The sequence below is a fragment of the Peromyscus eremicus genome, chromosome 20 (genome assembly GCF_949786415.1).
Source record: "Peromyscus eremicus chromosome 20, PerEre_H2_v1, whole genome shotgun sequence".
Taxonomy (NCBI): Eukaryota; Metazoa; Chordata; class Mammalia; order Rodentia; family Cricetidae; genus Peromyscus; species Peromyscus eremicus.
This window is the reverse complement of record NC_081436.1, coordinates 18,340,740-18,362,495: the sequence shown is the minus strand read 5'-3', so window position 1 is coordinate 18,362,495 and position 21,756 is coordinate 18,340,740. Positions and strand designations below refer to the sequence as shown.

The following is a 21,756-nucleotide window of genomic DNA, read 5'->3' as shown; positions in this document are numbered from 1 at the left end:
AGTTAGTCTGCATCTGTAGAGCCTGCAGATTCAGGAGCTCCACACTGAGGGATGAGTCACAGACATGGAGTGTGTCCTGTAACCTGTTTGGCTCTGTAATTAGAGCTGAAATGAATGTAGGGGCTATTTGATAAGTGGCCTTGTTCTGAATATGTAAAAATAGCAGAGAGCTGGTATTACAGCCCGGGAGTAGAACACCTCATCTCACATCTGTGACGGAGGACCTGGGTTTTACCTGCAGCACCAAAACAGGAAAATGGAGACAAACTCAACCACAACCCCTGCAACAACACAGAATGATGAGCTGCATATAACTTAAGAAGGTCCCTTCCCCCACACAGTCACTACTAGCTTCTGTAACAGCAGAGTTACAGTCCACACACTGTCTGTAAAGATCTTGCTGAATTCTGGGCAGGAATAACTGCCAGCACATTTGGTTTTCAAAGTGTAATTATAAGTGGAAACATTTACCTTTTCAGATATTTTCTTCTTGTATCTTGTTTGAAGTAACACCAGGCTGTTTCTTTGTCTTGGTTTGGTTTTTGATAGGTCCTTCAGTGGGCAAGAGGCCACATCAAGTATGGAGTTCTTCATATTCATGGCTTGTACACAGACCCCTGTGGGATGGTACTGGACCCATCGGGCTATAAAGATGTCACTCAAGATCCAGAAGTAATGGTATGCCTGTTTTCACTAAGCCTTGGGTGCCTGTCCTGGGGAATTTACGGTGGCAAGCAGCCGTCTGGCTGTAGTCTGAGTGTTTCCCAGGCATTCTGGTCGTCTGTTGACCCTCCCTCCACACGGCTGCTGGGGATAGGACCATGTTTTCCTGTTCTTAGCTATGTCTCTGTGCCCTGGTACGGGGCCTGCATTTTGAGTAGATGCTCAGGGCACACTTTCTGGAGGAGGAAGTGTGTGCTTCCTTAGAAAGTACAAACCCTGGAAGAAAAAAAAAAAAAGAAAGCACAAACCTCTCTCTTGGTGCCAGCACTAGCTCAACGACTTCCTTGCCAGGGACTTGGCAGGAGTCTTGCATGATGCTGGTAGCCTGTGGTCTTCCTCTGTCTTTCCCTCTTCTTCAGTTCTCTGTGTTTGCTCAGGTGTCTCCTGTCTGCAGTCCTCACCCTCCTTACATAGCAATCTCTTGAGCTTTCCGAACGTAGTTTTAAAATTCAGGCTAAGAATGGAGCTCTGGCTGAGCTCTTGCCTAGCACATGCCCTCGGTTCCATGCCAGCACGCACGGCAGACAAAACCAGTTAACACCTCATTTTCTGACAGCCTTTGTTCAGTTTTTAAGGGTCTCTCTACAGAGCCTTTGCTGTCCTGGAACTCACTATTGTAGTCCAGACTGGCCTTGAACTCACAGAGATCTGCCGCCTCTGCCTCCTGAGTGCTGGGACTAAACATATTTGCTACCATTCCCAGCTTTCTTAATTTCTTAAACAAAGATTGTGTGTGTGTGTGTGTGTGTGTGTGTGTGTACACATAGTGAGTGCAGGTGCCCGCAGAAGCAGAGGCATTGGATCCCTTGGAGCTGGAGTTACAGGTGGTTGAGCTACCTGATGTGAGTGCTAGGAACTGAACGGGGCCCTCCAGAAGAGCTCCCAGTGCTCCTTTTTAACCACCGAGCATCTTTCCAGCCCCCCACCCCAAGCCTGTCTTGATGTCCTCAGCAGATGTCCATGTGAAGTGTGTCATGTGAAAAGCCCTATCCTGACAATATGTTGCCAAGCTCCTCTGTCCTGGCCACCACCCTCCCCCATTTCTGAGATGGGGTCTCAGGTCATCTGTCTGGCTTCAAACTTGCTAAGTATCTTTGAACTCTTGGTCTGCCTGCTTCTGCCTCCCAAGTGCTGGAATTACAGGCATGTGCCACCATAGCAGGCTATCTAGAACTCTGACTGAGTCTGTGTGTTCACTCCTAGGATCAGGTACATGGTCCCCAGAGCTCTTCCCTGGACTCAACTCTGGACTCAGAGTTGATGCTGCTGAGCCCCTCATCATGAGAAAGTGCTGTCCTGGTGTTAGGCCTTGCTGAGAGGGCTTCCTGTTTGAATCAGTGACTACTGGTCCTCTGAGTGACCCTCAGAATCTGTGCTTGGCTTACTGCCTGTTCTCTTCACAGCTCTCTTGCCTTCACTCACCAATATTCATCTACCCCTATCCTGCTGTGGGATCCAATTCATCTAGCCATTCATTAGTTCCAGGGTGTTGTATGTATACAGCTTTGAACCAAGAAAAAATGTTTGATTCAGGGTCTTTTGACTATGTAGCCCCAGCTGGCCTGGTACTTGCTGTGTAGACCAGGCTGGCCTGGAACTCTCACACTGAGATCCATCTGCCTCTGCCCCACAGTGCTGGGATTAAAGGTATGTGCTACCACATCCAGCAGAACTGGGAACATTTTAATGTTCTTATTTTGTGTTTTAGTAATTGAAGATTGTACGTAAGTCTAGGAGTTGACTTGGGTGAGTTGATTTGGCAAGCCATAGGTGTCCCGTAGCCTGTCCTCATTGTGAGGTGCGTTTGTGCTGGGCAGGTTGGCCAGCACTCTGGCTCTGTTGGTTCTCCTCCTGTCCTAGCTGGGAGGTGGATCTGAGCCTAGCTGAACTCTAGTGGTACAGACCACTGCATGGGGTTGACCTAAGTATGTCAAGAGCTCATAGCCTTTCAGAGCTCCTCAGGGTGGCTCTTGGGAAGCCTGGTGGGTGCAGGATAGGATGTAAATGAACATAGAGGTGACTTTGTGTTAACTGTGAGCTCCTGCTGTCCTCACAGAGATGTCTCCTTTGTTTTTGGCTTTCCCCAGGAAGTCCTGCAAAACTTGTACCGAACCAAGTCCTTCCTCTTTGTGGGCTGTGGAGAGACCCTGCGCGACCAGATATTCCAAGCCCTCTTCTTGTACTCGGTGCCAAACAAGGTGGACTTAGAGCACTACATGGTAGTGCTCAAGGAGAACGAAGACCACTTCTTTAAACATCAAGCAGACATGCTTCTGCATGGAATTAAAGTGGTGTCCTATGGGGACTGTTTTGACCTTTTCCCAGGCTATGTGCAAGACCTAGCCACTCAGATCTGCAAACAGCGAAGTCCAGGTATGGAGTTCTGTCATTACTTCCCGAGCATGATTTGTGGCTTCTTCCTTCAGCTGTTTCTCCTTTCAGCCGATAAGACTTACCAATTACCAATAATTAGTTATTTTTAATGCCTCTAAATTTCAAAGTAGAAAATGGGGTGATTGTATAATAGTGACAATCTGTAAGTAGAACTTGAGATTTCTGCCCACAAATGTGGGACACACTGATTCATATTTCAGGCCAGTTCTGTTGGTTGTAATACTTAAACCTTAATTATGTGAATATCATATACATACCTTCATCCTTCACTACATTGGAAAAGCTGAACCTTGAAAAGCACAGAAAACACAAAGCTTCAGGTAGCTTTGATCCCCCCACCCTCTCCCCCATCTCATTGGTGCTTTGGCCTTTCTAGGGAATCACAGCTCTGCCAGTTTAAACCACGACCGTGGGAAATACTGATTCACTTTTATACCAGGGAATTAAGGGCTTTGAGTTCATTGTCATAAAACATGGATGATGGCAAGCATGGAAAGTTCTGTATTGCCTGACCTTTCATGGTAACAGGAACCCAGAGGCTCACCATGTGGTGGAATGAGGCTAGCGGAGACCAGCAATGGACAGCTGCACACAGTACAGCCGCCATGAGTCTGTGCCACTGGTGTTCTAGTGGCTAAATTAGGAGGAGGTGTACAATTAGGGTAGTTGTCAGTTCTTACTGGGAATGGGAACAGAGAATTCAAGTTGTAGGGCAGGGTCCTGCACAACTACAAATTTTACATTTTTGCCATTATGATTTTGTTTATTTTGAGACAGGGTCTCACTATTTTCCTCTGGCTGTCCTGGAACTCACTATGTAGATCAGGCTGTCCCAGAACTCATAGAGATCTGCCTGCCTCTGCCTCCCATATGCTGGGATTAAAGGTGTGCGCCATTATTTTTTAGTATCAATACCTTTTGCTACTTAGATGTTTAGAGTTGATAGCAGCTGGGGGAGGGTGAGTTTTGCCCAGTGTATGCCAGAACTTGGGAGCTGGGATTTGATCCTGCACCAACAGAGACAAAAATGTCTTGGTACCAGCTGTGTGCATGGATCTTCAGAGACCTCCCTCATCCTGCCCATCTCTGTCCTGCCCACCAACTCTTGAGACTCCCTAGCCCTAACTCCCTAGAAGGCAGCACCCAGCCATTGAGCATGGTGTCTACAGTAAGCAGGTGAATTGCTTCCCACCCCCATTGAAGCTCCTTTTCCAGGACCTGGCAGCTGAACAGACTCAGTGAGTGGCTAGAGGAGTAAAAGGTCACTGAGGTTTTCATCTGTGCCACCTGTCACAAAGGACATTTGTATTTGTGTTCTCTCCTGATGGATGAGGATGCCTACCGACAGGGAAAGTGGCATTAGCTGTTTGGGTACCGTGTCTCACTCCATGTGCCTGCCTGCCAGCTCCAGAAGCGTCACATGGCCATGCAGTGAGTTCTTGCAGCCGTCCTGCCAGGTGAAGAAGAGGGCGACACAGGCAGGGCTCCATGGTTGGCATGTGATGCAGTTGGCACAGAAGCCTGTCTCAAGCAGTGGACGACCTTGGGGTAGCCTTTGCCTGATGAAGAGTACTCCATGTCTTGGCTTTGCTGACTGTTTCCTCTCTTCCCAGATGCTGAGCGAGTGGACAGCACCACCTTACTGGGTAAAGCAGATCTTTACTTTTGCTCCCCTGACTTTCGCTTCCATATTCTACTACTCATCACCATTGGTGATGTCATGAAAGTGTCCCTTCCATTCAATAAGTTCTTATCAAGTAGCAAGATAGATGGCAATGCCTTCAGATGGTCCCTGCCACTATAAAGGCACAGAAGTCCATCCTCTTGAAGCAAAGCTGACATTGTAGCTTTACCCCCTTGAGCCTGTGATTGACAGCCCTAGCTGATTTCTAAGAGACCTTCAAGGCATCTCTCCTGTTATCTTGGTACAAAAGCATGGGGCTTGCTTTTTGGTGCTAATCTTAATTGGCAGCCACACCTTCCTTAATCCTAACTTCGAATGTCTTACTTTTCTGGCCGAACTCTAAGGTTTTCCAATTCTTCTCTGCTTTTTGCTTTTAACTCTCACTGTGTGAAGCTGGCTAAAAAGCAGCTAGTAATACCCATGCCACAGCCCGAATACTATGCAGCCTTGCAGTTTCCTTCACCGGATTATTTAGTCTATCATTTTTAAATTCAGCCTCCCACAAAGTCTCAGGGCATGGACAAAATGTAGACTTTTAATTCACTAATTAACTAATTAATAATGTTTTCTAGAATGCGAAATGAATGGCCTCTAGTCCAAACCCCTAGAGTCCTCATTTTCCCCTGAGCCTATGAACAGTCCTTACTGTTGTGTTTGAATGAGCATCCTGGGCCTCTAAACACTGAGCATTTATTTCTAAGCTTTTCCTAACATGTTTCTCTAAACTTGTAAATCACTCCTGCATATTGGTTTAAAGGCTTCTGGTGCACATGCTCAGATAGAGCCATGGCCTCACCTGTTAGCACCAGTTCCCTAACGGACTTTCTGTGACAAAATTCTGGAGAAAAGCAACTTAAAATATACTTGGCTCTCAGGCTTGAGTCCTTGGTCACTTGGCTCCATTGTTTCTGGACCTGTGACTAGAGAGAGACGTGGCAGAAGAAAGCTGCTCACCTCAGGGTAGCAGGAGAGGGAAGCAGAGTGAGTGCAAGAGACAAGGTCATGCCCCAGTGACTGAACTTCCAGCCAGGCTTCTACCTCCTGCAATGTTGTTGATTGGGTCAGAGACCTCGGGATCTAGTCACTACCCCAACAGCCTCACTTGGGGGTTCTGTGTTGGGGACCAAGCCTAAACCATGGGGTTTGAGGGATACTTCATATCTACACCATAAAAAGTAGGCAAACTATTTCCATTTATGGGCAATTTCAAGGCTATGCAAGGATGACAAGTGAATTTCCAGAACACCCCAACTGTTACCCTCATGCTGCCCTTTTTCCTCCTGGACTATTTAATGTAAATTGTTTTTTATAAATTTCTTAATTTTTTTTAATACAAAAAATTTTTTTAAGGCAATGCATGTCAGGATTGTGCGAAGAGGAAGTTGGAAGAAAATGGAATTGAAATTACAAAAAAAGTCCGACGGTCAGACACTGGTAGGTATTATTTGTTTTGTGGGACCCATCTTAGATCCATAGTTTCTGTAGTTAGTGCTTTGCTAACACTCCTGGTTTGCAGGGAGGAGTAGCACACACCATGTCAGAGTCACACAGACCTTTCACACTACTCATCAGAGGCACTGTTGTTTTCCCAAGTGATGGAGCATCGGCTCAGTTGAGCGTTCATGAGGAAAAGACACCGTTTTCATACCAAGTCAGCAGACAGAACATTTTGGGAATATTCCCCCACCAGCCAGAGTGCCCACATTAGTCTCTAAAGAAACCACTTCAGACTCTTGCTTTTTGTTATCTCTACCACAGAGGTGCTTGTAAACTGTCAACTGCTCATCTCAGTAGACTCCATTGATAGGAGGCAAGGTGACCTGGCTGACTGCTCATGTCCCGTGGCCTCCTTTACTTCCCTTCTCCAGGTGTTTCTAGTTACTCTAGTTACTAGTACTGGGTTTGAGTTGGGGTTGAGTCTGTTGATTAGGTTCTGAAAGGCTCTCCCTTATCTCCCTTCTCCATCTCACTCCCCCAGCTCCAGCTCTTAACACTGCCAATGTCAAGCACCTAGACACAGGATAAAAAGGAAGCAAAGCCTCTACTCTGGATTCTAAAAGGTGGAAAAAGAAAAGCACTTCCTTTATTAAAGGCATCTGTAGTCTTTCCTTTCGGCTTGTTTGCAGTGTTAGTGGGCCGAGGCTGTGACTTTAGTTGTAGGATGTGTGCTCACTATCAGTTACATGTTTATTTTCTGAGCACTCCTTTCTTCCACTTTGGATTGTCTCTCGCATTGGCAATTATTTCTTCTTTGAATCTTCTCTTTTCCTCTCATGTTGGGAATCATGCTACTTGGAGTCTCTTGGATTGGTTCCACTGTCTTTTATGTTTCCTTTAATGCTTGTTTTGTATTTGTTTTTTGAGGCAGGGTTTCTCTGTGTCACTTCTGTAGACCAGGCTGGCCTTGAACTCACAGAGATCTGCCTGCCTCTGCCTCCTGAGTGCTGTGTGCCATCACCGTCCGGCCCTTTAGTGCTTAATTTTCATTTTCAATTTCTATTAAAACACTTTGAGAAATTCTCAAAATTATATTTTAGTCCTTAGGTTAAAATGTTAGTTATTTTTGAGTGCCTGGAGCTGGGGATATAAAGCAGAGGCTTATGCATGCCAGGCACAGTGAGCTACGTCTCCAGCATCTAAATTTTTGTTTGTTGATGGAGATCTCACTGTGTATCCATGGCTGGCCTGGAACTCACCATGTATAATCCGGCTGACCTCAAACTTAAAATGCCCAACTTAAAATTCTTACTTTAATAGTAAGAATAGGTTTCTGAGATTGTTCTCTTATTGTTCCTATCATCTGTTGTATAGTGCTGTGATAAGTCTTTTCAAATCTTTGGAGACCAGAGTCTGCTCTGATTATCTGTTACCACCTCAATCCTGAAGCTTTTTTGGATAGATTTCTGATTATAGGCATTTTCCTACTAGAAGAAAAATCTCAGGCTTTACCATCATGGAATACATCTCTAATCACTTGTAGCATATATGAAATTGAGGCAGGAGTATCATGAGATTGAGGTTGGTTTGGACCATATAAGAGCCCTTGTCTCCAGAACAACCGAGAGGAGAGGCAAGAAGAAAAGGGAGGGCAGGGGAGAGAGAGAATAAGTATATACACCCAAACACTACTCTTAAATACTTATGTAACTCTTCTCTGATAATTTTCCAGAGTTTTGGAATATTTAGCATACTGATGACCTACAAATATTTAAAGTTAACTCCTCAGTGGGTGTCTAATCAGTACTATGACAGAGCTTGAGCATTCCTAATGTGAACTCCTCCCAAATTGAAACTTTTTGGTTCTTAAACATTTTAGATTTGAGAGAGAGATGGCTTAGTGGTTAAGAGTGTTTGCTATTCTTGCAGAGGACCCTGAGTTTAATTCTCAGTATCCATGTGGCTCACAACCACCTGTAACTCTAGCTCCAAGGGATTTGACACCTTCTTTTGACCTCTGCAGGCATTCTCTCTCTCCCTCTCTCCCTCTCTCCCTCTCTCTCTCTCTCTCTCTCACACACACACACACACACACACACACAGAAATAAATAAATAAATAAATAAATATATATATAATTTAAAATTACAGATTTGGAAGCATTTTAAATTTCCAATTAGAGCTATCCAATCCCTTAAATTCTGTGCAAAATTCCTAAGTCCCCAAAACTTACAAGTCTGTCCCCAAACATTTTGAATAAGGTATACTAGTATATTTTGGATAAGATATATATATATACTATACGTTCCAAGGACATGAGTTGCTGAAGTCATCTGTTTTTGAGTCACACTGAACACAGATCACCTAGTCAAATGAAACAAGGCCATTTTAAATATTATCTGCAGAGTGAATTAGTCACACTGGGATTGGATTGGTGGCAGGACACCAGAGGCTGTGAAGGCTCACTTTCTAGAGGTGTCCCAAGAGAAGTGAGTAGAGATGCTGGGACAATGGTTGGGAACAGCTGCTGGAGACTGCATGCTTCTTTCAGATTTTGTGTAACTTTAGTGTGTTTGGTAATTGTATCTTTAACGGGAAAATTCAGTTTTGGTTGTGTATAGACAAAATTCTTTGGCACCTTTCCTTTGGCTTGTATTTTTAGTTGGCAAGGACATCTATAACTAAAATGGTACAGACTAGTTCCTTAATTGCTGCCTCTGGGCAGGTGTTTCTTTTCTGTTGGTCTCCTTCATGTTCCTGGTTTTCCTCACATCTAGGCGTCCTCCACCGTCTGCTGATGTAAGGTTCCAGTGATTGTCAGTACAGAGTTGTGGGTTTTGGTTTTGCTGTTTCCCTGCTGTCACCTGTATACATGTAGGCTTGACGTGTTCATGATCTCTCTGAATGCTGTTTGTTCAGATGCCAGGCTACTGTCTGGTAAACAATGCCATAGAGCCAGGGATCCTCTTTGACATCCCTGAGCAACTGTCTCAGCCTTGCTCTCCCAGGCAGTCATACTTAACAAAATGCCTCTGGTCTCTGTTTTTGTTGTTGTTTGGTTGGTTTTGTTTTGAGATAGGGTTTCTCTCTGTAGCTTTGACCTCTGTTCTGATGTGCAGAAAGCCTTAGCCTGTTCTGCATATGGATGAAAAAGGTCAAGGGCAAACCTTCTTAGTCCTGCTGTCCACACCTGCAGCCTGAAGCTCCCCAAAGAAATGAAGTTTCTACCTGTGTTGCTGCCACAGGAATCTTAGAAGTTCTTATTAATAAAATCAAACCTGAGGCCAGTTATTGGGGTGAATGCTGGAAGGTCAGAGAAGTGGAACAAGCCACAGCTAACCTCACCTGGCCAACTTCTCAGCTGGTCTTGTTTCCTCAGACTGGAAGCTTCTGTGTCCTCATCCCAATGGCTCTCAGCTGAACTGCTGCTTGAAAGCCTGAAGCTTAACCAGCTAAAAGCTTAACCAGCCAAATACTTCTAGTTTCTGGTCCTCATGCCTTATATACCTTTCTGCCTTCTACCACCACTCCCTGGGATTAAAGGCTGCTTTCTGGGATTAAAGGCGTGAGTCACCATGCCTGGCTGTTTCCTTGAACAGATTTATTTCTGCCTCTGGAATGCTAGAATTAAAGGCATGTGCTACCACTGCCTATCCTAAGTATCTATGGCTTTTCTGTTCTCTGACCCCAGATGAGTTTATTAGGGTACACAGTATTTTGGGGAAGACAATACCACCACATGTTGCAGTATTGTGTGTGCATCCTGAGCCTTCATTTCTTTCTTTTCTTTTCTTTTTTTTTTTAATTTTTATTTTGCAATACAATTCAGTTCTACATATCAGCCACAGATTCCCTTGTTCTCCCCCCTCCTCCCCCCTCTCCTTCCCCCCAGCCCGCCCCCCATTCCAATCTCCTCCAGGGCAAAGCCTTCCCCACAGACTGAGATCAACCTGGTGGACTCAGTCCAGGTAGGTCCAGTCCCCTCCTCCCAGGCTGAGCCAAGGGACCCTGCATAGGCCCCAGGTTTCAAACAGCCGACTCATGCAATGAACACAGGACCTGGTCCCACTGCCTGGATGCCTCCCAAACAGATCAGGCCAATCAACTGTCTCACCCACTCAGAGGGCCTGATCCAGTTGGTGACCCCTCAGCCATTGGTTCATATTTCATGTGTTTCCGTTTGTTTGGCTATTTGTCTCTGTGCTTTATCCGACCTTGGTCTCAACAATTCTCGCTCATATAAACCCTCCTCATTCTCGCTAATTGGACTCCCAGAGATCCACCTGGGGCCTAGTCATGGATCTCTGCATCCAGATCCCTCAGTAGTTGGATGAGGTTTCTAGCACGACAATTAGGGTGTTTGGCCATCCCATCACCAGAGTAGGTCAGTTCGGACTGTCACTCTTTTATTTTTTTTTGATACAGGGTTTCTCTGTGTAACAGCCCTGGCTGTCCTGGAATTAGCTCTGTAGACCAGGCTGGCCTTGAATTTAGAGATCTGCTGACTCTGCCTCCCACGTGCTGGGATTAAAGGCATGCGCCACTACCAGCACCAGCACCAGCACCAGCACCAGCACCAGCACCGAGCCTGAGCCTTCATTCTTATCCATACTTAAAATAGGCTTTTACTGCATGTGTGCTGAAATTGCTGTCTTGATTCTACCAGAAAACCGCATGGGGAGAGATTATCCATAGGTCTTTACATGCCTACATTGTACCTGGCCCTTGGTAGTATATAGCTCTGAAAGGCCATTTCTAGACAGTGGCTACTGTTCCTGTTATGGAAGGTTTTTAAAATTTTCAGCATGTGACTTAGCTGGTGAAACAGAAATCCTAATAGAATTTTTAGTGAACTGAAACACTTTGGTATTTCTTTTGCTTAAACAGATGATGCTGGAGGGTCTTGAAGATTTTAAAACTTGAACCTTGAAAACCAGCCTTCTGTAACCACAGTGCCATGCCCAAGTAATGAGGAATGTACAGAGGACTCCATATGGATCTCAGTAGAGAACTGTTACACACCCCAGAAGAGCCATGTGGGTGTGTGGCCTTCGTGGTTGAATGACAGAGCTCCACTATGTGCTTAGCTGCTCAGGAGGTGACATGGACACACTTCAGGTATACTCTGTAAGGACTAATGGACAGCTACCTCAGGGACCAAATTGGGAGGTGGGAGGTAGGATGTACCTGGCATTGTTCCCTTTTCCCATTTGACATGTTTTCTTATGTCAGGGTGTTATTTTTCCTGATACATGGAGGAGAGTGAAGACTGTCCAAGCAACAGTAGTTGCCAAAGAGAAAATAAGACATAAACATTTATATTTTATACCTTTATGTAGAAACATCTTTTACAGTAGAAAGTTTTTTAAAGATGTGTTGGTTTCATTGTTAAATAGTAAAGAATGAGTGGATAGTAGAGGCGTTGAACCCACTAGTGAAAATGGTTGTTTTTAAAGGGATAACTAGATCAGTTGGGTTTTTTTGGAATTGTGACATTTCAGTAATTTCTGTTCCAAAGAAATGGTAGACTGCCTGGTAGGAAGTGTTAAGTCCAGAGTCCGAAGACCTCTTTCAAAGTCTTTAGTGCTGTCTAGATCCACTTTGTGACTTAGAAGTTCGAAAGTCAAAGGGAAGCACAAGACCAAGCTTTACACTTTCAGATCTTAAGTTCTAAGCTTTCCAAGTCTTATTTCTCTAGGATAAGGCCCATCTTTTCTGTTCTCTCTTCCCATGGTTCATATTAAGATTTACACTGAGTGGGGTAGGCAAGTCTTTGAAAGGGCTTGCCACATTTGAACTACATTCAAGGTTTACTTCTGGCAAACACCCATGCTCAGAGCACTGCACATGGCGAGTTCCTCTGAGAGGGACTATGGCAAAGGCTCACGTTATGCAGAGTGGTCCTGAAAGGAAGACTTCTTAGAAAAAGGTCCTGCATGGCTCATTTGAGGCTACTAATCTTTGATATGTCAAGCTCTTTACTATCTTGCCAAGCCCTGCCTATGACATTGCATGGATGGCACTGTAGCTCCCAAGGGAACAGGGATAATTAAGAACAGGAAACATAGGTTGAGACAGGGAATGAGGGAGAAGCCAGAAAAGGCTAAAGACCTACCCCTCCCTTTTTAAGTGTGGAAAATAAATCTTTTATGTCACTGGTTATAAATAAAATTTTAAAGTCAACCCTGTGTGCTCAAATTTTCTTTAATTATGGTAAGAGGTAATATACTATGAGAATGTTTAGCCACTGAACTGTGAAACCAAGCAAATGATTACTTTTGAATATGTCTAATTAAGAAAATACATGGATTTTTGAAAATTGGTTTTAGGGGCTAGAGAAATGGCTTAGCAGTTAAGAGCACATACTGCTCTTGTAGAGGACCAAGTTTGGTTTCCAGCATCCACATCAGGTGGCTCCCAACCACCCAGGGAATCTAATGTCCTCTTGTGGACTCTGTGGGCACCTGCACTCATATGCATAGACCCTCAACAGAAAGAGATTATTATTATATTGAGATAGGATCTTACCTTGTAGGCTAGGCTGACTTCCAACTCATGGCAGTCCTGCTCATCCTGTTAAATGTGATTACAGGTTCAGCAGTGAGGCTTTTTCTTTTTTAAACACATTTACAAAGTGCAAGTGCTATCAGGGATAGATAGGTTAAATATTAAAGTTGATCCAATACATTGTTTATATTTACGTATTACTGTATACAAATTACATATAATTATATACAAAATTATATTCTGGCTATAAAAGCAGAATACAAACTGCAAACCAAATCAGAGCCCATCAGAAGCTTTAGTGTCACACCTTTGAAGGATCTGAGTTTTCTTGCTATAATGAACTAATATAGCTACATTCAGTCTTTTTGTTATGGTGTGTTTTGAATGTTCTTTTATTCCAATATGATTCATGTATTAGAAGGAAACAGTCTAGGCACAGGGTGTTTGCTTTTCACTTTATTAGTGAGAAACACAAAGTTAGCTGACAAACTCCGGCCCTCTCTGGTAGTTACTTACCAGAGCTTAAGAGTCAAGTATTTCATATGAACCACCTGAGAACCTCGTTATAGCCTCACTAAAGCTGGAAGCTGGATCTTCGAGAAGTCTGCTGATCCTGTCCTAACTGGGTACTGCAGATCACATCCAGTTCCTTGGAGCTGAGAGAATACCCTGAAATCTTCACTCTGGAGCTCCCTAAAGCTCAGAGGCTTTTTACCTCCCATGTGCACCATGAGCCTCCTTCCACAGTAGACTGAGCTTTAGACAGCCCTCTTAATACCCACTTTTCCCATAAGTTAAAATCAGGGCTATTTCAGGGCAAATGGACTATTAATTGTAGCATTTATGTATTTCATAACCACTTAATATACAGAAAAGCTATCTTTGCTTTTCTGGGGGGGTGTATAGTTCAATGACCTTATTACATTTTATTTTTTGTGTGTTTGTGTCTGTGTGTATATGTGTGGTGGAACTAAATCTTGTGACTTAGTCCACTAAGTAGGCACAGAGCATGTTCTGTGTACAAGAAACAAGTTCTATTCAGAAGTGACCATTGGACTTCAGCAATTGGACCAAATTAGACTTCCATGAAGATCTGCAGACAGTCCTGTTCTCTTTGAAACAGGAACAAACACTGCTGAAAACTGTCCACATTCCTTTCTCCATGCAGTAGCATTTACGTTAAGTCGCTGTTACTAGGCAACACCTTATAGTTCTGTACATCCTTAAACTAGATTTAGAAAAATTAGGATTGTACTAAAGCAGATGACTCAGTTTCACCATCAAAAGTTTTCTGCTTTTAAAACTTGTGAGATTACTTTACCTGTTTTCAGTACTGACACACACTCCCTCTGAAATAATTTCCCATATATCAAGGCTGGGGAGGTACTCAATGGTAGAACACTTACACAAGGGTCTGGGTTCCATCTCCAGGACCACAAAAATAAAAACCTCTAACCAGCTGTTTCCTTTAAAGATAATGCAAGGCAAGACCAGAGTAAAGATGCTGCAGAATTCAAAATTTTATAACCAATTTATTTCAAAACAGAAGTTCTTAAAAAACAAAAAACAAAAGAAAAGCACACACTTCATTCATTGCTGTCATAGGAAACCTCCATTGGAATGGGGCTGAGCACCCCTTAACTGGAGTGGGCTGTAACTGTATTATTAAAACTGTAGCAATTTTTTCCATGACACATGGGACTAAACAGAGACTGACCTAACCTCCACAGGGTCAGGGTACAGGCATTCTCATTTCTAACGAGACTGAGGGGACTGTGGGGACTGGGATGCTCGTGATGCTCTGGGCTTCCGGTGTCTCCTGCTGCCTTCTTGGTCTTCAGTGTCTGGATACTTGGAGAGATCCAGAGTCAACACGTGGCTGAACATGCATTCATCGTGCTGAAATGGAGGGAGGCCAGTTTTAGCTCTCCTGCTGACAGGAGAGCTATTTTTCAAAGTGAGGTAGGTCACTAATCTTGACTTGCATTTAAAAGGGATTAATTATCCTGGTTTTTTTATTTTGTTTTTTTGTGTGAGGTTCTTTTTTTTTTTGTTGTTGTTTGTTTGTTTTTTTGTTTTTTGGAGACAGGGTTTCTTATGTATGCCTGGCTGTCCTGGAACTCACTATGTAGACCAAGCTGTCCTGAAATTTAAAGAAATCTGTCTGCTTCTGGCTCATAGGTGCTGGGATTAAAGGCATGCACTACCACACCTGGTTCAGTAAATTAATTTTTATCTTAACTTAAAGGGAAGTTGCCTAAAAACTGAAGGTCTTGAATTGTTCCTCTACTCCCTTGGCTCATGTCTTTATTTATTTAAAGATTTTATTTTGTGTATGTGTGTGTGCCTGCAGGGTACAGGTGAGGAGGTTAAAGGACAACTTTCAGGGCTCAGTTCTCTCCAGAGTCTGGGGGATGGAGCTTATGTTGTCAAGCTTGGCAGCTGGTGCCTTTACCAGCTAAGCCATCTCAATGGCCTTAGCTCAGTTTTTGACCTAAGTATTTGTTTGAATGGCTTTAAGACAGGTGTTTTTGAAATTGTAAAAGTTCTTGTCCCCTTGGAGTGCTGAGTGAACTTGTTTTTGGATATAGTACATGTTTCCATAAAATATTCACAAGTTAGAAAGGAGAAGCACAGTATTAACAGTCTGTTCTATGTTACTATGTACTAATGTTTTTCAAAACACAACTATCACACTACCCTGCTGTTTAAAGATTTTTTTTTTACTGCACATACTTACTCTTTGTGTGTGGAAGGGATGAGTTAGTTTTCTCCCTCTATCACATGGGTCTGGAGGATCAAACTCAGGTCAACAGGCTTGGTAGCAAGTGCCCGAACCTGCTGAGCCATCTGCTGGGCCATGAACTACAGTTTTAATTTTCTTCGTTCTCTTAAAATGTCTTAAATCTACTCTTTAAAAATCATTTGGTGGGCTGGAGAGATGGCTCAGAGGTTAAGAGCACTGCCTGCTCTTCCAGAGGTCCTGAGTTCAATTCCCAGCAGCTACATAGTGGCTCAAAACCATCTGTAATGAGATCTGGTGTCCTCTTCTGGCATGGAGGTGTATATGCAAGCAGAACACTATACAATAAATAAATCTTTAAAAAAAAAAAACATCATGCCAGGCAGTGGTGGTGCACACCTTTAATCCCAGCACTCAGGAGGCAGAGGAAGGTGGATCTCTGTGAGTTCGAGGCCAGCCTGGTCTACAAAGCGAGTTCTAGGACAGGCTCCAAGATACACAGAGAAACCATGTCTCAAAAAACCAAAAATAAAGTAATAATTTGGTTTGTATTGACCCACTGTAGAAAGCCAATAGCATCTGCAAGCTCCTGGACACTATGGAGGTGGAAGGGAATCCCAAGGTTAGCAGGGTCAAAGGAGTTTATGGGGCCTGTCCTTGCCCCGTGTTTCTTACCTCTGGGTAGATGCCTATCAGTGCATCAGCTCTGGAGTAGAACTCCTCTTTCAGGGAAATGATTATCATCTGAAACTGTTCCTGACTCTGCTCTTTGATGTAACTTGAAACCTGGGAGGAAATAAAAAGCACACATTTCACCAGCAAGGCAAGGCCTCCTTTGGGCTCTGGAAACAATGGTTCTCTTTGTTTTTAGTTTTTAAAATTACATTTGAGTTGATAACTCAAAGCTTAAAGATTGGGAAAATGAGCCAGGCGGTGGTGGCTTATGCCTTTAATCCCAGCATTCGGGAGGCAGAGGCAAGTGGATCTCTGTGAGTTCGAGGCCAACCTGGGCTACAAAGTGAGTACCAGGAAAGGCACAAAGCTACACAAAGAAACCCTGTCTCGGAAAACCAAAAAAAAAAAAAAAAAAAAAAAAGGGATTGGGAAAGTGTAGTATATGATTTTGTAATCAAGTCTTGGTTAAAGATGAATTCTAACTCCTTCGGGAAGCTCAATTCAAATATATGTAAGTTAAATAACTGGGGTGTGGTGGTGCACACCTGTAATTTGAGAAGCAAAGGGTCTGAGGGAGGTCCTAGAATCCTTAAGGGCATGCCTGAAATCATCCTTCCACTAAGGCCCTGCCCTCTTAAGAGCTTCCTTTATGAAGCTCAATTGAAGAAAATCCCTTCCCAGTGCCATAGCCTTTATGTGGGGGCATTTTATATACAGACCATCGCATCACATCTCTAGTCCAAGACTTCCATTCCTGCATCATGGTTACTGCCATGGCCTCTAAAACCAGAGTCCCTTCTGTGAATGTTTTATTTTTTTAAGCCTATCTCATTAATTCACTGTAGACAGTACTTCAGAAGCGCAGTTATCCTGAATTCAGAGCATTTAGGACCAGTGTACTCTGACCCAGACCAATCTTAGGGACTTGGCAAGTTTTGAACTTTTGAATGTTTTGAGTGGTATGTTGTGATATTTTATCTGTGTACCCCAATAAAGCTTATCTGAGGATCAGAGGAAAAAGCCAGCCACTATATTTAAGTCAGGCAATGGTAGCACATGCCTTTAATCCTAGCATTTGGGAGGCAGAGATCCATCCGGATCTCTGAGAGTTCAAGGCCACGCTGGGAACAGAGCCAGGCATGGTGGCACATGCCTTTAATCCCAGCACTAACCATGGAGGTCTGGAGGTCTGTACAGACAGACAGGAAGTGATAGAGCTGGGCAGAAAGAGCAAGTGATATAGCTGGGTGGAGAGAGGAAGTAAGGGCAGGGAAAGAAAGGCATATAGGCGTGGGTATACAAGAAGTAGTCTCTTTGGAGGCTGAGGAGTCAGTAAGGTGAGGTTGGCTGTGGCTTGTCCTATTCATTTGATCTCTCAGTTTTTATCCCAATATCTGGCTCTGTTTTTTTTTTTTTTTTTTTTTTTTTAAATAAGACTGTTTAGCAATTCGTCTTACAGTTTGTTCATTTTGTCATTTTATTTTGTTTGTCAAGCAAACCATCAAACCGCCTAGTCTTCCTCCATGGTTTCTTGAAGCTTATGCTTGAGTCTTTGTCCTGACTTCCTCAATGATGGACTGTGACGTAAAGTATAATCCAAATAAGCCCTTTCTCCACTAAGTTGTTCTTGGCCGTGGTTTTGTCACAGCAACAGAATAAAACTACAACAAAAATGTTCTATTAGAAATTGAAAGCAGGCTGGAGAGTGGTGGCGCATACCTTTAATCCTAGCACTTGGGAGGCAGAGGCAGAGGCATAGGCAGGTGGATCTCTGTGAGTTCAAGGACAAAGCAAGTTCCAGGACAGCAAGGACCATTACACAGAGAAACCCTGACTCAAAAAAATAGGGGGAAAAAAAAAAGGAAATTGAAAGCAGAAGCCCAAGGTGGAGGTGGGGGTGGTGCATACCTTTAATCCCAGCACTCTAGGAGGCAGAGGCAGGAGGATCTCTGAGTTGGAGGCCAGCCTGGTCTTCAGAGCAAGTCCCAGGACAGCCAAGGCTACACAGAGAAACACTATCTTGAAAAACAAAAGGGGGTGGGGAATTGAAAGCAGAAAAAAAACTTACTTTGCCAATGTTAGTATTGTCCAGGGCTGCATCTACTTCGTCTAATACAAAGAATGGAGCAGGCCGAAAACTAGAAAAAAAATTATATGCACATGAGTAACAACTTACTTGTTTTATGAAGAATCAGAGGCAAGAAGTAATAGTACTTAGGGTATACAAAACCTTTCAGAAATTCTGAGACTTCTAGTGCCACCATACCCAGCTCCCACACTTTTCAGTGACAGCTCTGAGCTCTCTTCTCACATGTCTGCATACTGGATTCCATATGAGTATTCAGCCATCATCTCCCCTCCCCTCTACCTGTTCTCCTCCTGTGGCAGTTAGTGGCAGCAATTATTATAGTTACTTAGGCCAAACCCATGGAGTCATGACTGACACCTTCACATTCCATTCCTGTCTGTTAGCACCCTCTATCTCTCATACTATCCTAAGCCACTACTACCTTTCCCCTTGCTTGTTACAACAGCATCCTAACCCTGTGCCTATCACTGCCACATAAAGTATCCTCTACACATGCTAAGCCCACTTTGGACTTACGGTCTTTGCATTTGCTATTCTTTATTATATCCAGAACATTCTTGCCTTAGCTATCCACACAACTTGTTTCCTTAATTCTTACCCAGTCTAATCTAATCTAATCTAATCTAATCTAATCTTCTTACTGTTGTAAAGTGCTTCAGGGCCACCCATATCTCCATTCCTTTATTTTTTTCTTCATGGGATTTGTCATTTTCAAATATTCTCTATATTAGGGAAATAGTTTACAAATATACTTCACTATCTCCTCCTGAAAACAATTTTTCTTTTTACAACAAATGTGATTTGTAACACCCCACAATGGTTTTATACATGAGCCTAAGATCTCATACATGGGAGGCATGTACTCTATTGCTGAGCTATAGCTCCAGCAAAAATGAAGTTATTTGTTTTGTTTTTCCTCTCTCTTAACCCTGGCTGTTCTGGAACTCATTTTGTAGACCAGGCTGGCCTCAAACTCACAGAGATCCACCTGCTCCTGCCTCCTCAGTGCTGGGATTAAAGACGTGTACTGTTGGGCAAAATGAAGTATTTTTAAGGAAGATACTTTGTTTTGTTCACAGGAGTCTCCACAGAGCCTGCAACAGTACTTGAAAGTGTGAATATTTAGTAGAGTGAAGGGGTAGGGTGCTACCTAGTGAGAATCTCACTCTGCTGTGATCCTGCGTCTGGAGTCCCTCCCCAGCTGACCAGGGTTTGTCTCTGTACCTCTCCTGTGGGGGCCTGTCCCAGTCCTTTCTTGAGACCAGAAGTCAGATTCCTGTGATCTTTCTTAGTGATGGGAAGAGGCAGTGCTCACACTGCTGCCACCTGCTGTGAATGCTGAAGGCTGTGGTTTGTCTCAATTTTACCCAACTTTTGTTTCCTGATTTATGTTTCAAGAGAAACGGTACAACCATCATCAGTGGAAATGAGGATATTAAGCCCCCCACTCCCTTTTTTAAGGGAACAAATACTTTGCTTTCATTATACAGCAGAGCTCTGAGTATGGCCTAGGAAAATAATATGTAAATTAGGTCATTGCTTAATGTTCATTTTTGGCAATCTTGATATCCTATGTGGATTATCTAAACACTTTCCTTTTAAAAATAAAGCCAGTACTATTGACAACATTTGTCAAAGACTGTACTTGTAGATTCTCTAACTTGATATAGACCTAAAACAAACTTCAATTTATGACTGAAAAAATAGCTTTGCTAAATATTATTGAAGAAAATAATTATAGCTTTTCTGTAGAAAGATGCACTTGGTAACTTGATGTAGCCTTACCTGTGTACAGCAAACAGAAGAGCCAAAGCAGCCACACACTTTTCTCCCCCTGACAAATTGTCCATAGGCATGAATCGTTTGCCTGGAGCCACACAATTATAGCTAATTCCATCTAAATAAGGTTCTTCAGGGTTCTCTGGGCTAAGAAATGCCTGAAACACATTTATTTAGCCATATTAGAAAAGTAGTCAATATATTTCAAGTTGAGTGGCAACATATTTAAATGAAAAAAAATTCTTTCTCTTGGTTAGGTTTTCTTCAATTTTGATGTAAATGCCTGTAAATACATTTAATTCTAGATTTAACCACAGACATGAGTTATCTGGGATGAGGGAAAGAGAATGTTCAGTGTATCCAAGGCCCAGGTCTTTCCATCATAATTCCAGTCAAACCTTAGCAACAGATGCTGCAGACTTACAAAAACAGTCTCCATCAACTTATTTGTTGGTCCATCTACCTGGCATTTACTATGGGCCACATACTGTAGGTATATGTATGAATCCTGTTTTCAATGAATTAATATGCTTATTTTACTAAATAAGTTATGTTTTGTTGAAATTCTAAAATTCAGAATTAGGATCATCTCAGTCATAACATGAGCTCAAGCAGAGCTGGTACATAAATCCTGACCTACATCTTTTTCCACATTTAATTCTACAAGTATTTGCTGTGGCTATTGATAATACAACTGGAGTGGATAATACAATGGGCCAAGAGATTCATTCAAATGGATATTATCTGGATTTGATCCCACCTTTAGTCTTCCACTCACTTTTGATATGCTGATCAATACAACTATTTCTTCTACCCTGAACCCACTATTACCACAGAGACCAGTAGTTCCATAAAGTCAATTTAGTAGCAGACAATAGAATTTCAGCATTTAAAAAAACTTAGAAAACAAATGATCCAACCCCACTCATGTTTCAGGTGAAAAAATAGGCCCAAAGTGGCTCTGACTAGTCTGTGCTGTCAGGAATTCAGAACACGTCTTGAGATGACCAGTCTTCAAACACTGGCTTTGCATCTACATCATTTAAGGACTATGCCATGGTCATTTATCTCTCACCGGAAAACAACACAAATGCCATCATTTACACTAAGCTCCTGTAGTATTGGGGGTTGAAAAACACACCTGGGCACTGCTGTTCCTGCAGAGCTTCTTGTAGATCTGATCAATTGAGACTGAGATGTGCTCAAAACACTGGCTGAAAGCATCGTATCTCCGTCTTTTCACCTGTTCAAATTCTTGTCTACATACTCTGGCTTCCTTTCTGCTGGCCTCAAAAGCTAAGACAAAAAAAAATCAACATTCTTTATTTTTGAGACCATTGGGTTCTTCTCTTAAAATTTAATATATAAAGTATTTCCAGAACTGATTTTTGAGTTTGGTTGTCTTAAATATATATATCTCCAAGATACCTTAACTGCTACTAAGTTCTGAGAATACATCTTTTAAACTCAGTAAGTCTTTTCCTGGCAGAGATAATGTCTAAATAATATTAGCAAAGCCTGACAGTGTATTTAATATATTTATTTTTCTGGTATGAAAAATCTTAATTATATGTTTTAAAATAATTAATAAGCCTACTTTTTTTTTTTTGTTAAGACAGAGTTTCATGTAACCAGGTTGACCTCAAACTCACTATGTGGCTGAGGGTGACCTTGAACTTCTGATGCTCCTGCCTCCACCTCCAGAGTTCTTGTATTATAGGTGCAT

The 21,756-nt window shown here is 42.8% G+C and overlaps 2 protein-coding genes across 11 annotated transcripts in view; one reads left to right on the top strand and one right to left on the bottom strand.

Moving 5' to 3' along the window:
• The window catches only part of Fam118a (family with sequence similarity 118 member A), a 28,411-nt gene extending 15,991 nt beyond the window's left edge, over window positions 1-12,420 (top strand). For all 9 annotated transcript variants that reach the window (XM_059247554.1, XM_059247557.1, XM_059247553.1 and 6 more), the window contains 5 exons: window positions 550-678; window positions 2,811-3,096; window positions 4,731-4,763; window positions 6,152-6,235; window positions 11,125-12,420. In XM_059247554.1, the coding sequence (XP_059103537.1) occupies window positions 550-678; window positions 2,811-3,096; window positions 4,731-4,763; window positions 6,152-6,235; window positions 11,125-11,144 (552 nt within the window). In that variant the 3' untranslated portion in view covers window positions 11,145-12,420. The remainder of the gene's footprint in view (window positions 1-549; window positions 679-2,810; window positions 3,097-4,730; window positions 4,764-6,151; window positions 6,236-11,124) is intronic.
• A 1,836-nt stretch (window positions 12,421-14,256) lies between these two features.
• Smc1b (structural maintenance of chromosomes 1B) overlaps window positions 14,257-21,756 on the bottom strand; it is an 81,045-nt gene continuing 73,545 nt past the window's right edge. For both annotated transcript variants that reach the window (XM_059247549.1, XM_059247550.1), the window contains exons 21-25: window positions 21,172-21,326; window positions 20,037-20,188; window positions 18,231-18,300; window positions 16,163-16,273; window positions 14,257-14,643 (exon numbers count right to left, since the gene is read on the bottom strand). In XM_059247549.1, the coding sequence (XP_059103532.1) occupies window positions 14,500-14,643; window positions 16,163-16,273; window positions 18,231-18,300; window positions 20,037-20,188; window positions 21,172-21,326 (632 nt within the window). In that variant the 3' untranslated portion in view covers window positions 14,257-14,499. The remainder of the gene's footprint in view (window positions 14,644-16,162; window positions 16,274-18,230; window positions 18,301-20,036; window positions 20,189-21,171; window positions 21,327-21,756) is intronic.